Source organism: Geotrypetes seraphini, chromosome 15 (assembly GCF_902459505.1).
Source record: "Geotrypetes seraphini chromosome 15, aGeoSer1.1, whole genome shotgun sequence".
Classification (NCBI taxonomy): domain Eukaryota; kingdom Metazoa; phylum Chordata; class Amphibia; order Gymnophiona; family Dermophiidae; genus Geotrypetes; species Geotrypetes seraphini.
In genome coordinates, this window is record NC_047098.1 from 66423024 (window position 1) to 66441438 (window position 18415).

Here is an 18415-nt window from a genome sequence, read left to right on the forward strand (position 1 = left end):
AATGCCCGCTGTCAATACTAAAACTTGGTAGAAGCAGTCTGGGCAGCCATTGAGGTCAAAGCTTCCAGTGCCAATGGACTAGCCTTTGAGGGGCCAAAAATTTCTCCTGCTGGACCTGGCATGTTCGGTGTCCCTAACTGTATTTGCAAACAGAGAACAAGTATCAGCTTTGTGGTCAGGTTCTCGATACCCATTGCACCAATTGTGTAGATCTGCGATAGAACTCACCTGATTACATTAGAGGCACAGTTTGAAGACATTTTGGGGGTGGGGGGTCTTAAAAAAAAAGAATCATGGCTAAATTAAACTCCTCAATTTTGAGTTCAAAAACGGGCTAGTCTCAAATTGAGGCCAGTGCTTGGATTTAATGAACCATGAGAAAAATAAAGAGAATTTGAAGGCAAAAATAAATGAGAAAAATGAGGAAAGAAATGTATTACACGCATGGGAAGGCACCCGCACATGTGTAGTGGGACGTTGCCAGAAGTTTCTTAAAGCACTAGGCAGCTTCTGTACCGGGCTCAGTTGGATGGCTTCACCCACATGTAATAAGAACATAAGAATTGCCACTGCTGGGTCAGACAGGTGGTCCTTTGTGCCCAGCAGTTCGCTCACATGGCGGCCCTCTGGTCAAAGACCAGAGCCCTGAGACTAGCTCTACCTGCATACGTTCTGGTTCAGCAGGAACTTTTTGTCTAACTTTGTCTTGAATCCCTGGAGGGTGTTTTCCCCTATAACAGCCTCTGGAAGAGTGTTCCGGAGTGGCCGGCTTGTTCTCTGAGAAAAATTTCTACCACCATATACCCATCCAAAGTTATTCTTTTTTCCAAAGTCACTAATTCTGTGCAGGAGCTTTTTATTATATAAAGGTGACATGTGCAACTATATGCCTTCTCTCAGTGAAAACAGACAATGCTAAAAATATCTAGCAATTTAAACAAACCATTAAAAAATCTCCCCAGTCAAACCAGAAAAAGTAAAGTACAAGAACAATTTAGGTTTGATTAAATTAAAAAACGAAACAAAATGAAATCCAGTGGCACTTGCAATGAAGACAATACTTTTTGTTATATGTCCTTTCCCTATAAACCAACAATTTTCCACTGCAGCTAACATACCTTAATGATACCAATCTGCTTGAAATAGTCTGCTACCTGGTCAGCTGAAGCATCATCTCCCAAACCCTGGACAAATATGGTATTGTTATCGGAGTTCTCTTGGTCAGTATCTGAAAGAAAAAAAATGTCAGTCTGAACATACGAGCGTAACAGATTTTGAAGGAATACCATCATGGTCAAAATTCAGAAGCTTGAAGCTTTCAGCTTATAATTTCATTTGGCGCATTAAGTCACTTAGAACCCACGCAAGCAGTTAACATAGCATCGTAAATTCTTGGGATGGTGGGTGGGAGATCTGCTTTACACTTGATGTACATTGTACAATATAATATTGCATATTAACAGCAGATGAGCAGCAATTAATGCTCCACATCCGCATTGTAAGCACACTGTTTCTATGCTGAGTGTATGGAAAGAGGCTTCACAATTACTGTGTGCTTTTTTGGCAAATGAACACACAGTAACTGTACAATTTTGATACAAGTTAGTAAAATGAGGGCCCAAATAAAATTAAATTGCTGTCATTTCAGGGAAGATATTACTTGCCCCTGCAAATATACCATAAGAAAACAGACTGGCTACAACAGACTTTGGTCTGAATGCAAAAGGCTTCCTAATTTTATGTTAAGTACCTATAACTTACATGCATCAAAATTTAAGCTTTCAACCCCTATACTTCACTCTACACTTCACTGCTTCTTTAAGCTTAAAGAGTGTTAGACCCCACCAAGTGCATCCCAGGATGCACTGGGACGGGACCTGATTGGCCCAGGTGCCTAAGGCCACTCCTATGCAATGAGAAGGGGAAGGCCAATCATTCTGAAGAGATGGGCCTGCCGGCAGGATGGAGTGTCATCTAAAACGTACTATGGAGTTGGGATGGGCCCTGTGGCAGGAGGAGTGGGCATCCCTCCTGCCACTCTAATTTAAAGGTGGGGGTCTGGGTGGCTGAGGCAGGAGGGAATGGGCTTTCCTCCTGTTGATTTTTTTCTTTTGAAGTACGTCTGGGTTTTTGTTTTTAATGGGGATAGATATTATGTGACACATACGTCATCTATGCTCATTAAAAAAGGAAAAGCAGCTGTCCAACACTATTATTAATTTTTATTTTTTTAACACTACCAGCACCTCCAGACCTGTTTGAGATTTTGGAGCACTTCATTTTGTGCTTCATGTGGGCATTGATCGTTTTAATATTGATAAGTTCACTGTAATGTATTTATAAACAATTATCGGAGGCTGTTATAAATCATGGAAAAGACCACGATTTGCCATTTTGTGTATCAATGGATGAAATACTCTGTTGCTAAAGAGAGTTTGAGCCTGGGAAGCACTTATAACAGAGCACTACGGAGCAGATGCCTGCGTAGAATCCAGTTTTAATTCTCACAGTGTCTCAGTAATAAGCTCCAACAAGGCTGATGCTTTAGACTGCGTACCGTCGGGTCCTCCCCTGGTCCAGTGCTACTACTGCCTCTGGACTCACGGTCTCTGCTTGGGCCTTCACATCTCCAAGGGAAGATTCACTCTGAGATAGCAAAGGCACAGATTCAGACTTCCAGTCCCCCCAGACTGGGTTTTTGGACTCTGCCCGAGGACCTCTTCTGCCAGTGCCTGGGAACCCTGACAATTTTAAGTAGGCCTTCCACATTAGGCTTACAAAATCAGGGATATAACCCTGCCCAAGGACCCCTTCTGGGCTTCCTTCTCTTGGGCTCCTTGGAATCCATGCATCTGTGTGTCACCCTATCGCTACCCAGATGCTCTGGAGGCAATTTTTCCCCCCACACAAAGGAGTCATCTGCAATCCCCCCAGTCCTGGAGGTACCACGAGAGGCTCAGCCCAAGGCTCCTAATTGTTCCCTCATGTGCCCCATGTTATATGGAAGCTCCTCAGCCAACTATCAAGTGCAAATCTGGCATTACGTAGGGGTATCACAGCCTGAGGGGCCCATACCAAGTGATTTTTATCAAAATCAGAGGGTTTTGAGGCAGATGGAAGCTTTTAATCAAAAATCGCTCCATGGTAAAACTTCACCTAGAGTACTGCAATCAATTCTGTCTCCTTATCTCAAGAAAGATATAGTGGCGCTAGAAAAGGTTCAAAGAAGAACTACCAAGATGATAAAGGGGATGGAATTCCTCTCGTATGAGGAAAGACTAAAGAGGTTAGGGCCATTTTGTATATATGACAGACAGAGTTCCACCAGAATGTATAATTTAATTTGGTATAATCCTTCCAATTTTGAGTAATTTGTTGCATGGCGACCCCTGTCAATATTAATAGTAGCTTGTTATTATTAGCTGAAATCGGACTCTGAGTTCTCATTGCAGTGCCAAATAGTATGGTGTCATATGAGAGTCCTACATGATTTTCTAGGAACTTATTAATTTGGGGCCAAATTAAATTCCAAAAGTCATTAACACAGGGACAAAAAAATATTAAATGATCTAACGTCCCTATTTCTATTCTACAATGCCAGCATCTATTGGATCTAGTACTATCTATCTTTTGCAGGCGCGTAGGGGTCCTTAACACTCTATGTAACAAAAACATCCATGTTTGATTCATAGATGCTGACCTTGTAGACCTTAATCTCCAGGACCAAAATCGTGGCCATTGAGAAGCAGAAATTGTCTGTCCAATCTCAATACTCCAAATATCCCTAAGTCCAGTTTTCTTTTTTTTATTTAAAAATCCATATAACAATTTATACCATTTTGCGGCTTGGTGACCCAAAAAAAAGTGTTGGCATTACAACAAGGGAATCTTCACAATTTTAAGAAAATTTGGGAACCATTGACAAACTATTCTAATGATCAGATTTATTAGCACATTGGTAGTAGGTTTATTGGGATAGGGAGGGATATGTAAAATTTTTGGAAATAGGAATTGGGAAAAAGGGGGTGGGATTTATCATTTATGATATGATGTATTGATTGTAGTTACAAATGTCATATAATAATTAATTATATTTTATGTGTTTCAATTACTGTATGAATGAAAAACTAATAAATAAAATTTGAAAAAAAAAAAAAGAGGTTAGGGCTCTTCAGCTTGGAAAAGAGACGGCTGAGGGGAGATATGATTAAGTCTACAAAATCCTGAGTGGAGTAGAACGGCTACAAGTGGATTGATTTTTCACTCTGTCAAAAATTACAAAGACTAAGGGACACTCGATGAAGTTACAGGGAAATACTTTTAAAACCAATAGGAAGAAATATTTTTTCATTCAGAGAATAGTTAAGTTCTGGAATAGCTTGCCAGAGGTTGTGGTAAGAGAAGATAACGTAGCTGGTTTTAAGAAAAGTTTGCCTTTCATAAATTATTTGTATGTCAATGTAAACCGCTTAGGCCTGTGATAAGCTGATGCGGTATAGCAAATGCTAATAAAACAAACATGGGGAAAGCCACTGCTTGCCCTGGATCGGTAGAATGGAATGTTGCTGCTCTTTGGGTTTTGGCCACTGACCTAGATGGACCATTGGTCTGACCCAGTGAGATTATTCTTATGTAAAGACCAAATGCAACATGCATGTTTTTGCAAAAGTCTGCGTCTTCTACATTTGTCTGCAGTTTTTTTTGTTTGTGCTTATTATACTGTATATCAATCACAGTTCATTTTAAAGAACATGGCCACTTTTATTTAAATATATAGGTAACAGATAGACATCACAGTTTTTTATATTCTTTCATTGGCGAGGTTCTTGGTCAATATCGATTCTGACATAGAGCCAATTTATAAAATCTACTAGTGTTTTAGCCCGTTACATTCGTTACAGTAATGGGTGCTAGAATAGCCCCACCTATACCCTGACCCCACCCATGCCCCGCCTCTATCATGCCCAGACCCTGCCTCCCACTGATCCCAGTCCCATCACCTCACCTTTCACCATTTCCTTTGTACCCTTTTGGCTCTCCTGACAGGGTCTTTACTTACCCGAGGCGGCAGCAGCAGTTCTGACATACAAACCTTTCCTCCCTCAGTGCCCGAAAGCAGCAGTGGTCCTACCATTTTCATCTCTCCCTTTCCCCCTTTCACACACTCTACCATCTCTCTCTGACCTTGTTTCACCTCTTTTGCCATCTTTCCCTTTCCTGTCCCCCTCTGTCCTTCCCCAACATCATCTTTCTCTTTCCTGCCCCCTCCATACTCCCTGAAGTCTATCTCTCCCTATCCCCTACCATCTTTCCTGGTCCCCCTAGTAGCCCCTCTGTCCTTCTCATCCATCTGTTTCTGTCTCTCTCTCAGCTCCTCCTCATCCTCCTCCAGCCAGGCTTCAGCCATCTCCCGCCGCAGCCTGCAGCCGCCTCGGGGGATTCTTGCGCATGCGCACTCCTACCTGCAGTGCCTTACAGCGCACGGAAAACGGGAGCACACAGGTGAGAGTGCGCATGCGCGCTTAGGGCTTTATTATATTAGATGGACCTTGTTTAAATGAATATGTTGCTAAGGCACATTTTGCTTTCACAATTCAAGAGCCGTTTGCATTTTTCACTGTGTTTCCATGTAATCCTTTGTATGGATAATCTACAAGCACTTAACAGACCTGAATATGCAGACTACCCATTTCTCCAGCCTGTCAAATTTTGAGTGCTGCAATACTTTGTAGGAAACATGTTACAAATTCCCAAATTGTTAAATGTGAGACATTCACATAAAAGAAGAATCAGCTCTTTCTGGAAAACCACCTGAAAACAGCTTATGAAATCTTACCAGTATTGGATTTTTGTCCATAATCTCTTGGACCTGTAGAGATGGGAAGGGTGAAGTGGGGAGAGGTCAACAGAAAAGAAACAATACTGGGTTAAAAAATACGGTTTGTACACTCCCCTCCCCAAGTTAAGGAAGCATGTCTTAAGCCTGGGATACTGAAAATAAATTTTACAAGATCTAGCATATTGCTATTTTATTAAACCTTGTATGGTCTTAGGTAAAATTTATAATGGGAGCAAAGTTTCTTTAATACTCCATGTGCAAACTACAGTTTGTTTCAAGGCAGCTTCAGGCTGCCTTTGGGAACGATATGGACACAAGACATGCCATGAAGAATATGAATTGATCATTGCAATATACTTGCTTAACATTGCACACAATAAGTACATCGACTTGTGCTTTTCTCAATAGGGAGAAAGTAGCAACCAAGGAGTTAAGTCCCAAGAAATTTACAAAATACCATTAAGTCTGGGTCATGTAGAACCACCAGCCAGTCAGGTTTTCAGGAGAGCCCTAATGAATATGCATGGGGCAGATCTGCATGCCTGCCACCTCCATTATATGCAAATAATAATAATAACAATTTATATACCGCAATACCGTGAAGTTCTATGCGGTTTACAAAAGATTAAGCAAGGTACAAATTGATTGAACTTAAAAAGGGAAGAAGAAAGAGAGTTGGTGGGACAGGAAATCCATTTTTGAGGATAGAGAGATTAATAGGATATGGTGATCAAATCTCTCTCATGCATATTCATTAGGGCTATTCTGAAAACCTGACTGTCTGGTGGTCCTCCAGGAGAGGGTTGGGAACCACTGATGTAGAATACACAGCATTAAAGGCAAAAAGGGATGATTTTCATAGTTAAAACTACGCTATGGAAATAGTAATGAAACCTGAGCTTCTGTGCAATGCCATGTCATAAAAAGGACACCAAAATCCCTAGATCAGCATTTTACAGCCAACTGAAAAGTGGACAGAGATCTTAAAGAGGGGGGAGGGGGCTCGAGGATTCCTTCAAGGTCAACCTTAAGGACGTGCACCCAGAAATGCCGTTCAGAGTCAACACACCTATGCCACATACTCTCAACAGATGCTATTTAGTGTATAGGTTTTATTGTCATTGTCTATATTGTAAATTATGTCATCTCTGTGCTGTCTCGATTGTATTGTGGATGTTCTTTGTAACCCATTCAGGGCTCCTTTGGGAGGACGGGCTAAATAATTGAGCAAATCAATCAATAAATAAACCTTAGCAGCTGAAGACATGGTCTTGGACAGTTATCATTTGGCCCTTTAAAAGATCAGAAATGGAGTAATGCACCCCAGAAAAAGGTTCATGCCACAAGTTTACTAAAAGCAGACTTCAGCTGTATAAGCTACGGTTTCACTTGCAGGCCAAGGATTAGGTCTTACAGCTCTATGAATACAAAAGCTTGCTGAAAGCAACGTATATAATTCTGTTAGCAAACTAAACAAATGGGTAACATGGGACACGTCTCCCCCAGAGATGGCTTTGTCACCATTTAAGGACAGAATTAGGGTTACTCCAAGGAAAGACTCGATTGTGAGCCCACTAGGGACAGAGACAGTGTCTACATATAATGTGTATAGTGCTGTGTTCACCTAGTAGCACTATAGAAATGATTCAAAGTAGTAGGAGGAGATTAGAACCTAGGAAAAGATTAAGTTTATTATAAATGTGATTGATCGCTTATTTTTTTTTAAGTCCCCTCCCCCAATCCACTTTTGCTTGATGCATATGCATTTCTCCTTATTGCAATTACCTGAGATTTAGGCTATCTGGTATGACCAAACTGCTCACTTAGAACCGGGGTCAAACTATAGTCCTTAAGGGCCACAAACCAGTCAGGTTTTCAGATATCCCTAATGAATATGCAACTCTCATTCAATACTGATATCCTGAAAACTTGACTGGGTCGCAGCCCTCAGGCACCAGAATTGAAACTGGGGTGAGTGGTAGAGGGAGTGTGCAAGGCAAATGCACCCAAATCAAGATATTTCAATTTTCCAGTGTCCCTGTACATGGCATCAAGCTTAGCCAGTCATTTTTTTAAATTAGTGGCAGGTTTACATTATGAGAATATTCAGACTTGTCTGATACCTTGCCGTTGCCAATTGGAACTCTGCTGGTGTTTCTTGTTAAGTGCTGATTCAAAACGTTCCAAGCAGAATTCTGTACGTATTTAGTTTAACAAGCTACCCCGTGAAAATCCTTACCACAGCCTCTCATGCAATTCCAAGGAGAAACTCACCTTGCATTGTAAGACACCCCCCTTTAAGCAAGTGACACAACAGCCTAAGGAGAATCTGCTAAAATTGCTTCTACAATACTGAAACTAGGAAAGGTGGCTTTTACTTAGATAGATTTCCACTGAAAATTTAGATACTCGGCACTTACCACCAAAATTTTTGAAGCCACCACGGTCACCACCACTGCAGAGGAAAAATTTAAGAAATGATTTCTTCCTTATGTCTTATGCGTTGAGCTCAAGGCTCAGCTCTACCGTACACTTTAAATGACTACCAGCTTGGGGGTGGGGAGGATGAGGAAGCAGCAGGGAGGGAAGTTATCTACTAGAGAAAGACACGGTGACAAAATTCAACACCGTTCCCGTCCCTGCGCAAACATCTTCATGTCATTCTTTAAGGAGAGAGGGAAGAATCAGAGTATGAATGGCCCCAACCACTGAATCTCAAGCTTTGCGTTGAAGAATGCTGGGGTAGAAAAACTGAGGCTGAAATAGATACTAAAAAATGAAATGAGATTATTTCCCGCAGTTATCCGCGGGGACGGGAACGGTGATGAATTTTGTCACCGTGTCATTCTCTATTATCTACTATGCAAAAATACAAACAAACAAACCAAAAACCCAACCCCAAACAAAAAAGGATATTGCCAAACATTCTATCAAACTTACTAGTGTGTCTTTGGTTTACAATTTTAAAAAATAATCTGAAAAAGATGCCATTCCCATATAAGTCAAACATGTAATATCAAAATCAGGATAGGCATTTGGTTCTTTCGTAATTTATAGCTATATGATGTCCTCAGAAGTAGCAGTTATTGTGCATCAATCACAGAGGTACATTCTGAGGACATGAGCACACGGATTTACATGAAAGCAAGCTTCAGGAGCAGAGGTCATGAAGTTACAATTCATTCGGAAACCTGCAGCACAAAATGCAGATCAAGTTAAGTTACATATTAACCTAAGAGGACTCTCCATAACACTGGCTACATGTCATCACATGCAAACTTCATACTCTCAGATAAGCAAGGTTTTCCAAAAGATTAAATTCCTTCGTCCCATGTAGTTTTTATCATTCATACCTTACCAGGGGGCACTTTATAAACTCAGAGGCCAATGTAATAGAGTGTGGGAGAGAGAGCACACAGCTCAGTATGAGTTCTACACACAATTTTTTGCAAATCACAGCCATACTATGCTCAATGTACAGCACGCAAGAAAACTTTGCCCAATGAATTGTGTAGCCATCTTAAACCCAGATGCAAAGAAGCATGCATATGACTGAAGGCTAAAAAAAATGCCTGGTTTTTCTAATGTTGGGGATTTAGAACATGGCTTGAAATAGAGAAAAAGGTTAGCTTATTTTTCTGTAGCTAGCAATAGCGAGTGCCATTTTATTTTGTGCCAACATGAATTATCCATAACTTATTTTGTTGGTTTACTAAAGGGAATGAGAAGACTGATGAAGAGGGAACCCCCCAGCTGAGGTGATCACATCAATTAAGGAAAGATTATGTTCTTAGCTGTGCTAATCTTCTTTCTTTTAAATCCACTCTATTCCTGGACAAGTGGGCTATGCATCCCATCTCGTGAGATCTCTTGTAGGAAACTTCATTTACGAGAATGACCTGACCCTGACATATCTTGATTCTCCTCAGAAGATGGCCTATCAAGGGCTACTGAGGAAAGACAGAGAAGGCCTCTTGTGGCCATGACTGCACCATGACATTCAATTCTTCGTAGTTTGGTTCGCGATGGCGGATGGAGAAAAGAGCCTCCTACTTGGCAGATGCCGACACCATCAGTTTGAAAATCGGGAGTCCCCATCTCTCTACTATCTTTTGGAAGGCTCTCTGGGACAGGGACCATTCCCCTGGATCCAGAGTTTGACAGGTGAGATAAGACGCTTGCACATTGTCCATTCCAGCCAAGTGTGATGCTGATGGCGCCAAAAGGTGGTTTTCTGCCTAATGACAAGAACAGTGAAGCCTATTGCCACAGAAGTATGCTCCTGATGCCCCCCTTGATGAATAACATAGGCTACCGCTGTGGCACTGTCCAAGAAGACTTGAACCACCTTGTTCTGCAGCATGCTCTCGAAGCTTAGGAGAGCCATCTAGAGTGCTCGAAGCTCCAAGCGATTTGACCACTTCCTTTCAGAAGGTGACCAACGCCCTGGACCAGACTGTCTGCACAACGCATCCCCCCACTGGCTGTAAAGACTGGCATCCGTCAAGATCACCATATAATAAGATCCTCTATACCTAACTAAATAAACTAAAACATAAATAAAAATAAATATGAAATAAAGTGTTGTGTTGAGTTAAAATAATATCCAGCCGCAGAGGTATTCACCTGTACATCATTGCACACCCTGCCTGCCTCCTTTAACGTTTCAATATGAAAAAAGTTGCTTACTTTGCAGTGGCAACTAATTGGCAAAATCCAAAACGCCAAAGGCAGTGATCAGTTTCCAGACAGGGGTCTGTCAGCGGTTGAAGTCACTTCAGTGTAGAGTGAAAAGAAAACAGTGTCCATAAATTTCTAACCCCGATTGTGAATCAGCCCAATCTCAAAAAATAAAAAAAATATATACATATATATATATATATATATGTGTGTGTGTATATATATATATATATATATATATATATATATATATATATACACACATACATATACACCTTCCCTTTCTCAACACAATCGTGTTTCACTGTGTGCTTCTTCAGGAGGAGGAACTAAAATACTACAAAAAACTTTTTTCAAATTGATTCAACCACACATAACCTTTCAAAACAATTAAAAAACAATCCTTTCAGTTCAATAACCTCTACAAAAAATACAGCCACGCCTCCTGTGACTACAACCACTGCCCCTCATACCTCCTCACCACCTCCAGTGTAAAATTCCGAACACTACTTCTACAATGGATTCAATCCACGCTCACGGATGGCATTTTCCCCACTGCACTCAGCAAAATCATCATCACTCCAATCCAAAAAGATCCAAAAGGACCACCAGACCAACCCTCCAACTTCAGACCTATTGCCTCAATACCGCTATACGTCAAACTTACAGAAGGCCTAGTGGCCAAACAACTCACTAATTATCTGGATGACCATAACATACTCCACCCCACACAATCTGGCTTCAGATCCAATTTCAGCACAGAAACTCTCCTAGCCTCCCTTATGGACACAATCAGACAACACCTCAGCACAGGGAAAAAAATGCTCCTTATACAATTAGACCTAACCGCAGCCTTTGACCTAGTGGATCACAATATCCTTCTGCAAATTTTGGACGCAATAGGTATCTCTGATAAAGTATACGCTTGGTTTGAAGGCTTCCTAAAATCCAGAACCTACAGCGTAAAATCAAACAACGTAAAATCAGAACCTTGGGCAAACCCCTGCGGAGTACCACAGGGTTCCCCACTATCACCCACCCTCTTCAACCTATACACTGCCTCTCTCGGAACACATCTGAACAATCTAGGTATAATTACCTACAGCTACGCGGACGACATTACCATCCTCACACCTTACGATCAACCTAAACCCACCATGCCAAACATCCTACACAGAATACTTAATACAGTTACGATCTGGATGAAAGATCACAAACTTAAACTCAACCCAGACAAAACCAAACTCATCCTATTCGAAAATGACAAAATCCAAACCTCAAAAAATTTAGAAATCAACTCTATCAACTACCCCATCCAAACCACCATAAAACTACTAGGAATGACCTTAGACAGAAGCTGTACCATGCAACCACAAATAAATAATACAATCCAGAAATCCTTCACAATCATGAGAAATTTGAGACAAGTCCGGAAATTTTTTGAAAGAAATCAATTCCAGCTTATAGTACAATCTCTAATCCTAGGACTGCTAGACTATTGCAACATCCTATTCCTCCCATGCCCTGCTACTATGATCAAACAACTTCAAACAATCCAAAACACAGCCTTGAGACTCATCTTCTCATTAAGAAAATTTGACCACATCACAGAAGCTTACATCAACTCACATTGGCTACCAATCCAAGGAAGAATACAATTCAAATTCTACTGCATGCTATTTAAATCCCTAAACGGAGACAGTCCTTCCTACCTGAATAACCGCCTCAACCAAGCATCCACACTCAGACACAGAAAAACGCACTCCCCATTCATACCCCCCCCGATCAATGAAGTAAGAAGATCAAAACTTCACGATGGCCTCCTAGCCACTCAAGCCGCAAAAATGGATACCCGAATTTCCAAACTACTGATGACCACATCAGACTACAAGACATTCAGAAAAGAAATAAAAACAATACTTTTTAAGAAACTCCTAAATCAGCCCTAACTTCACCTAATTTTACCTCCATGTACACAATTTACTGTAAACTGTAATTATCCTTACCTCGAAACTACCTAACTGCCACTCTAATGTATCTTCAATTCCTACATTGTAACCCCATTTTATAAATCTTTTTGTAAGCCGCCTTGAACCGCAAGGTAATGGCGGAATAGAAATCCCTAATGTAATGTAATGTAATGTAATATATACATAGAAACATGATGGCTAATAAAGGTCAAATGGCCCATCTAGTCTGCCCATCCGCAGTAACCATTATCTCTTTCTCTCTCCGAGAGATCCCACATGCTTATCCCAGGCCCTTTTGAATTCAGACATAGTCTCTGTCTCCACCACCTCTTCTGGGAGACTGTTCCATGCATCTACCACTCTTTCTGTAAAAAAATATTTCCTTAGATTACTCCTGAGCCTATCACCTCTTAACTTCATCCTATGCCCTCTCATTGCAGAGTTTCCTTTCAAATGAAAGAGATTTGACTCATGCGCATTTATATAATGTAGGTATTTAAACGTCTCTATCATACGAAGCAGGTCTGACACGTAACGGATATTATGGCTCAGCCACATCAGCATATATCCTTCTTGTCACTGCATGATGTCACTGGTATTAAGAACACACAACATCAGTATTATGTGACCCACTCAATTCTTTATTCAATCCCTTGAGGGACACAGTATGTCACGCATAAACCAACCTATTTTCATGGTTCGTAAGTATCCGAGAAACATCCCCACCTCGATCAAGATGGATTTGTTTGATGACAAAAAAATCGTAACTCCCCTAAGCCATGGTTTTGTTCTTGTCAGTGGGCAATTAAAGGTGCCTCAACTTTTCCAGTCTTTATGCAGCTCAGATACTCAGCCACTCTCACCTTAACACTGCATCTCGTTTGTCCTATGTAAAATAAATCAAAAGGACATTTGATCCCATACACCAACTGGGACGAATTACAATCTGCCCCATCTCACAGGTGGTATATCTTGTTAGTATTTGGTACAGTTACACGATCCGTATTCCAAGCAAATTGGCAGTAGACACAAGCCCCACAAGAGGTGTGTCCCTTACCAACAAGAAGCCTTACCAACAAGGATCTCCCCTAAGTTCTTCCCCCTATACCCACTGTATCATTTCCTCTACCGTAATCTCCCTAACCCTGAGATGTCCTGTCTGTCAAATTAGATTGTTAGCTCTTCTGAGCAAGGACAGTACAGCATTGGGTACGCCTTGCTACAGAAATGATAATAGTAGTAGTAGTACTGTCTCGCTTGTAGGAAGACAACTGAAAGTCAGAGAGAAGTCCATGAGATGGGATGCATAACCCACTTGTCCAGGAATAGAGTGGGATTGTACAAGAATGTAGGGTTAAGGAAGTGCTGTAGCCATGAAATGATAATGTACATGCAACTCTCTGGGTGCTTATAAAAATTGTGCGCAAAAAAAACCACATTCTACTAATGAACACCCTGAGCACGTTTCCGCGGCAGCATAAAAAGACCAGCTCTGGGAAAAGATGACTAAAGTAGTGGGTCCAAAATGATGAGAACGTCTGATTTTTCATCTTCTGTAACTTACTTTCTTTTCTCACATAAAAAGGATGGGGTATGGCTGTTGTATTACAAATTGCTAGCTCTAACAGAATTCAACAAAACATTTTTTGTTCTTGTTGAGTTTTAGTCACCTTTTCAATAGCGGTTAATCACAAATAATAAATCAGTCTTTTCCCTTAACTGGATTCAGCTGCAAAAGAAACAGTGGGATTCCTGCTTCACTATCATGAACTGGCTCTCTGTGAGCTCAAGCCACATAGTGCCAGAAGTTTGGATTGGTCTCACAGTTTAAAGTCTTGCTAGACTTGAAACTGCAAGATCAACCTGAACTTCCAGCACTACACAGCTCATGTTTGCAGCAGGGAAGCAGGAATTCCTCTGTAAGCACAAGAATTTGCCAAGCTTGAGGGCCAGAAAAAGCACTTGGTGGGCTAGGTTCTGGCCTGAAGTCCACAGACTAGACAAGTCTAGTCTCGTCAGTCATGGAACAAAGAAGAAAAGTGCTGAAAAACTAACTGGATCATTAAAGGAGGGGCTGACGGCACTAACCCAAGGCAACACTTACACTACCTGAGAATTTTCAAGGGAAGACAATGACAAATTGCAAATTAAAAAATGAAGATACGAAAATCAAGAAGTGACCTCTCTGCTCCATGGGTATGTTAAAACTAGTTTGGTACTCCATGGTAATAACAGGCAGAAGATACGTGCTTGGCTGCTCCCAGAAGTTTCTAAAAACAGAATGCTGGGAGGCATCTCTGCATCGTAGCTCTGTCAATGTCACCCATCAGTGTGGATTATTCAGCCTGCTTGTCCTTGGAGAAAAATATAGACTTTCCATATTTATACTCTTTACTAGGGAGGTAGTGTTAACAATCCCTGTAGACCAGGGATCTCAATGTCCCTCCTTGAGGACCGCAATCCAGTCGGGTTTTCAGGATTTCCCCCAATGAATATGCATGAGATCTATGTGCATGCACTGCTTTCAATGCATATTCATTGGGGAAATCCTGAAAACCCGACTGGATTACGGCCCTCGAGGAGGGATTTGAGATCCCTGAGGTAAAGCGTTGCATATGTCTAATAGCTAGAGCAGGGGTGTCAAAGTCCCTCCTCGAGGGCCGCAATCCAGTCGGGTTTTCAGGATTTCCCCAATGAATGTGCATGAGATCTATGTGCATGCACTGCTTTTGATGCATATTCATTGGGGAAATCCTGAAAATCCGACTGGATTGCGGCCCTCAAGGAGGGGCTTTGAGACCCCTGCCGTAGACAGAAACTAGGTAGGATCTTGAACTCCTTCTAGACTCAAGTGTCTTAAACAGCTGTGTGCATAATGTGTTAGATATGGAAATCAACTAGTTCTAATTTTAGTTGCACAAAGCTGAAGATTCCTACGGCTTGTTACTTACCTCATTCCTCCTATAGGACTTCTTCTATCGTCATATCCCCCATGCCCTCTATTGCCTCCCTGTCCATATGAACCACCAAATTTTCTATTATCGTCGCTGAATCTGTTGGTATCACAATCTTCAGCTGGAAAAATATAAAGACTGTCAACTCATTTATTAAAACATTTATTTAGATGCTTAGTTACTACTTTTAACACTCAGCTTGAATTTGAATAACAGCAACATAAAACTGTCTAATGGAAGATTAGGTTTTCACCTTCAATAATCTTCTTTCTGTTAATTACTGGATGATTCAGTACGCTAGGTATTCAATCCATTCCCACAATCTGGGAGTTGTAGAAATCCAACACTTTGCTGAGCACATGTTCCTCCCACCTTAGAGACGGAGTTAGAGCCCTCTGCAGTTCAGTCCCAAAGCCAAGCAACATACCTGAACAAATCCATGATAAGAAAAGGGGTACTGGGGAAGCTCCCAATCAACAAAGAGTTTCAGAACTTGTCTGCTCTGCAAAACATGAAAATAAGTAATAAAACACAGAAAAACATTGAGGAACAACGCAGAACTAACCTGCTATGTGCTATGAGCACCCACATGAAACAGCCTTCGGCAATATGCATACTCTCCACAGGATCCATCTACTGGTTGGAAGATCCTCAAGCCTGTAAGGAGAATAACCGAGGCAGAAAAAAGGTGATTCAAAACAACTGAGCTTACACAGAGAGGGCAGGCCATACGGAATCTTCCAGGGACTAACAGAAAGAAGATTATCAAATATGTAAACCCAATCTTTCATTCTGTTACGTCCCTTCCGGATTCAGTACGCTAGGCAACGTACCAAAGTGACGGCAGCATCTAGGGAGGAACAGAAGAGTCTGTTCGCAACACCGAAGTCCCAAAACTGGTTAAAGATATTAAGAGAGGACCATGTAGCAGCCCTGCAAATTTAATCTGGATGAATCCTGTGAGACTCTGCCCACAACGCAGCAACACTTCTTGTTGAATGGGCCGTAAGGGAAACTGGTGGCTGCTTGCCATGGGTGATATAAGTAGCAGAAATGACCATACGAATTCATCAAGCAATCAAGGTCTTAGATACTGACCGATCACGCTGGGTCAGAGCAGTGGACGAACATGATCAGACAGCTGAAAATCATTAGTCCTCTCCAAATAGTGGAGCAACATGAATATTTGAAGAACCCTCCCAATGACAAATACAATTAATACTTTTAAATAGTTAATTACGCTACTGAGACCATCTGAATTCAATTGCAAATTTCTTCCCTATACAAAAAAAACTCTCCTGAAAATTTGATATCTGGTAGAGAAAAAGTTGCTCTATCCAATGCTTTTTGAACCAAAGCGATTGCTGGTGTCAAAACTGAAATGCAAGGCTTCAAAAATGGGTAAAATGTGTTAATATTTTTGCTCCTGTGTTGACTTGCAATATCTTTGCAAATAAACGAAAGCAGGCCTTGAAATTTTCACAGATGGATAGCAATCAGTAGTTGAGCAGGTGTAGCAAGCGAGAAGAAACTATTTAAATTTGTTACAAATCTATGGCACCCCAAAGATGAAGCCAAAAATTAGCGAATTGAGTTTTTGGCCAACTTTGGCTGAGGAGTCCATTTCAAACAATTTTTAATCAAATCAAGGGGCTCCTTTTACAAAGGTGCACTAGCGGTTTACACATGCTACAATACTGCACGCGCTAAATGCTACCGCCTCCATAGAGCTTGCATTAGTATTTTTCATTTAGCACGTAGTTAGCGTGTGCTAAACTTTAGCACGTGCTAAAAATCTAATCTAATCTAATCTAAACCTTAAGTTTATATATACCGCATCATGCTAACGCACCTTAGTAAAAGGAGCCCAAGGTGTTTTGGGGCAGAAATAAAACTGAAAGAAAGATCGATAAAAATCCATGATGCCCACCGTTAGCGAATTTGCACCCAAAACAGCAAAGATAAAATCCGAACATAAAAAATTGTGATTTAGGGAGGTGGGAGACCTGAACCCTACCCTTAGAAACTCTGAAAAAAAGAGTTTTACCGTGTTCCTCAGACCACCCCCAAAGCTCCCATAGGAAATAAGGGAGGTGTACTTAAAGTCTGTGCAGTGCCTGCCTGTCAGCTTTGTTTAAACTGCAGCTGAATGGAGGAAAGGATTTTCTGCCTCAGAAACTATTCCAAATGATCAAACTTGAAGATCTTCGCACTGCCAGTCGGACAGACTCCAACTGTAACCTCTGCCTCTACAAAGCCACTCCATGCAACCAGGAGTGGGAAACACAGCCTGCGCCCTGAAACCCGGAAGGTCTTTTACTCAGGATGCATACAGCCTGCGCTTAAACCCCTGACAAGGTCAGAGGGCAAGCGAACTCCCAGGGGAATGAACCCCGAGTCTGAGAAGGGTGGCACACAGCAGGTTGGCTCCACAGGTCCACCAAAGTTTCTCTGTAAAGAAGCAGTCTGGCTCCTTGGGAGTTCACTCTTTCCTTCGACAGAGGCCCACCTGAAAGGGGCACTCAAGCCACCAAAAAAAGACAAACTTAAGCAAAAGAAGAAAAAGAAGCAGAGCACAGTAGAAGACTTCTGCACAGATTGCTTGGAGAAACTGAAACTGCAGAGGGCTCCAACTCTCTCTCTAAGGTTGAAGGAGCATGTGCTCAGAAAAGTGTTAGGATTTCTGCAACTCCCAGATTGCGGGAAGGGATTGAACAGCTAGCGTACTGAATCCAGAAGGTATGTAACAGAAGTATCTATAATAGTACATGTACTAGTGTACTAGCATCAAATTTATACAATTTGGAAAAAAATTTCTACAAAAGTTTTGAACAATGACTTTTGCCTGCCACAGGGTTACAGGTATTCTTAAACCATCCATTTATCTTCACTATCTCAAAAAGGCTATTGACATCCACTTACTCTACCATATATACCTGATAAAAGCCAATTAAAAAAAAATACTCCAGTCT

General features: G+C 41.3%; 1 protein-coding gene across 1 annotated transcript in view; it reads right to left on the minus strand.

Annotated features, from left to right (window-relative positions):
• TAF15 (TATA-box binding protein associated factor 15) overlaps positions 1–18415 on the minus strand; it is a 95750-nt gene that overhangs the window by 23745 nt on the left and 53590 nt on the right. Inside the window, exons 7-10 of the mRNA XM_033922953.1 lie at positions 15441–15564; positions 8260–8294; positions 5837–5869; positions 1119–1228 (exon numbers count right to left, since the gene is read on the minus strand). Coding sequence (XP_033778844.1) covers positions 1119–1228; positions 5837–5869; positions 8260–8294; positions 15441–15564 — 302 coding nt within the window. The remainder of the gene's footprint in view (positions 1–1118; positions 1229–5836; positions 5870–8259; positions 8295–15440; positions 15565–18415) is intronic.